Source organism: Kryptolebias marmoratus, linkage group LG8 (genome assembly GCF_001649575.2).
Source record: "Kryptolebias marmoratus isolate JLee-2015 linkage group LG8, ASM164957v2, whole genome shotgun sequence".
In the NCBI taxonomy this organism is placed as follows: Eukaryota; Metazoa; Chordata; class Actinopteri; order Cyprinodontiformes; family Rivulidae; genus Kryptolebias; species Kryptolebias marmoratus.
The window spans coordinates 3,768,417-3,771,153 of NC_051437.1; the positions used below are offsets into that span (position 1 = coordinate 3,768,417).

General features: G+C 37.9%; 1 protein-coding gene across 10 annotated transcripts in view; it reads left to right on the plus strand.

Moving 5' to 3' along the window:
* The window catches only part of tpd52l2b (tpd52 like 2b), an 87,187-nt gene that overhangs the window by 10,573 nt on the left and 73,877 nt on the right, over positions 1-2,737 (plus strand). For all 10 annotated transcript variants that reach the window (XM_037977117.1, XM_037977112.1, XM_037977115.1 and 7 more), the window contains exon 2: positions 1,159-1,316. In XM_037977117.1, the coding sequence (XP_037833045.1) occupies positions 1,159-1,316 (158 nt within the window). The remainder of the gene's footprint in view (positions 1-1,158; positions 1,317-2,737) is intronic.

Here is a 2,737-nt window from a genome sequence, read left to right on the forward strand (position 1 = left end):
ATATATATATATATATATATATATATATCTGTGTATATGTTTAGGGTTAACTCCAATGGCAGTACCTATTGCATTCTTTTTTTCTTTTTTTTTTACTTATTTCACTTTAGCTCAGTTCTGTATGGATGTGTCTGCTATCTGCCCATTCCAGAGGGCTGGAATACTTCCTTCATATAATGTCAGTAGTGTTTTATATGTAGCCGGAAATGGCTTTAACTGTTTCAAGCAAGTGTTTCATTGGGTGTAGTGCATGCAGTAATAATAAACTATTCACAATATGGCAAGGGCTTTATATGGCTAATAAAAGAGGTTGAACAACTGGTTTTCCTCTATATCCTTTTAGTATTTACCTTTTATTTTAGGACATATCCAACAAAATGTACCAGGATGTTGTGTTTGACGAAAATCCTTCGGAGTTTCTCAGATACTACGGCAACATAAGCAGGGTTTTCCCCACAAAAAAAGCTAAGCCCGGTGGTAGGTGGCCGTTCACTGGCTGATTGTGATTTAGCAAAAAAAAAAAGGATTAAAGTTGACAGGAAAGTTGAAAATATGGCTATTTATTATGTGATATACTGTAAAACTACAGTTTTACAAAAAGGCAATTTTGAAATACTTTTTTAAACAAAAATACAATTAACATAAATACTAATTGATTGCACGTAATTTGAATCCTAATTTAAGTCACATTTACAAATACCATTTCTCACCGGGCAATTTATTATGCGACACGGAGTACGTGTATGCTGTCATAAAAATTTATCTTTGCGCAGACATGTTCGGCGGACGTCCGTGTTGAGTCCGTCTCGAGTACGCACAGACTCAACATGGAGTGAAGTATGCCCGAGTATGTGGGGGGCCTTAAGGGAGCATTTCATGCAGTTAAAAGCCTCCAGTTCCACTCTCTTCAGTTTTGAATTGAAAGAACTTCCTGAATGCAAGGCAAACATATTCAACTATAGAACAGAAACTCTGTTGAATTGTTGTTTGAACAGTTTTTTTTTTTTTTTTCCCAGATACTTTCAATAAACCCTACTTGGCTTTAAAGTAACTGTATGATGATGTTTTCATTGAATGTTTTAGTCCAACAATAACATTGTGCTTTTTGTCTTGTTGCCATCCCCCCTCCTTTCTTTCTTCACTCCTGCACCACTGCAGATATCAACCTGAACTCTCCTAACAAAGGTATTATTGTGAACCGTTCTGACAGCCTGTCTGACATGCCAGTGGATGGAGCGGTGGGGAACTCTGCTCACCCCCTTCCCCCAGGCCTGACGGAGGAAGAAGCTGAAGAGCTCTGCACTGAACTAGCCAAGGTAGGGCTGCTCACACATGCCTGCAGAGTTTCTCACACAATGTTATAGGTATATGTTGGCCATTTTGAAGTGCCATTCTGTGGAAATGTTATGAGCAGTTAATATCTTTCCTGTTGTAGATACAGGGTTTCCACAGTGTCATAAAGAGTCTTGGTAACTCTTGATTTTACATTTAGATTTTACATACCAGGTCTTAAATTACATTTAGAGATGTCCCAAATTTGGACATTCATTAATTCATTGCTTCTTCTGTTTTGTTTTTGTTTTTTTGAGAAATGCCTGACATTTGTTTATTCCGTGTGTTGTAGTTCTGTCTGAGAATTTTAGGTTTTATTATGGTTTGACAAAACTACAAAGCTCATGATGCAGGACATCAAGGAATTTATTGACAGCCATTCAGCCTTCTTCTGCAAAGTGTCCAGTTGCTCTGCTCCTAAAACTGGTGTGTTGTAGTTTGTTTATGGAATTAAAATCCGAACTTTCTTATTACAACTTTCTTATCAACTAGCTTTAGGAAAGTGTGTGTTTATAAAGTTTGGCTTCAATTCCCCACTTCACCATCTGTGTCGCCAGTCTCCAAAACAAGTGCATATGGTACGCATGGTTAAGAGTTGGCGTGCTAGACCGCACATTTTCCCGTTAAGTTGGTGTTTTATAGATCACAAACTTTGCGTGGAAAGTGACGTACGCAAGTTTCAGGCCCCGTTTTGTGTGTACGCCAGTTTCATAAATGAGACCCCAGGTATTTTGCTTTTATTCTTGGGTTGATGAGCACATTTTGGACCAAAGCAGACTTGATAATGCAGTTTTGACCAACAGACTCCATTATCTTCAGCCGGCTATAGTTTCACTTTTCGCAACTTTCCCCGGCTCTTTTACAACTTGCTTGACCTTGCACTTTTAGGATTGTTAAATATTCTTTTTCGTGGTTCTTCTTTAAGTGATAGAAGAGGTTTGTTGTGTTGGCGTCACATGAGAAAACAGTCTAATAGCTGAGTTGGCATTAGCAGAGTTAGCATATTAGCTTTTTCTACTCCGTGTCGGACTTCTTGAACCAAATCACAGACGTCCCCCTCGTTTTGGTTAAAGTCTTTCTTCTTGGGCTGTCTGCTAGCTGTCTCTACTTGTTGCGACCCCGGTTTTGATATTTTATGCCTCTCCATCTTTCAGCACTTATGACTTAAATGCCGACACGATACAGTGGGGAGATTTGATACACTGTTGATTTTTCAGGTTTTCCCACTTGCAAAGCTTGTAGATGACTGTATTTTTTATCATAGGTACTCTTCAACTGTGAGTGATGGAATCTAAAACAAAAATCCAGAAAAATACAATGTATGATTTTTAAATAATTAATTTCCATTTTATTGTGTGAAATAAGTATTTGATCATCTATCAACCAGTAAGAATTTTGGCTCTCA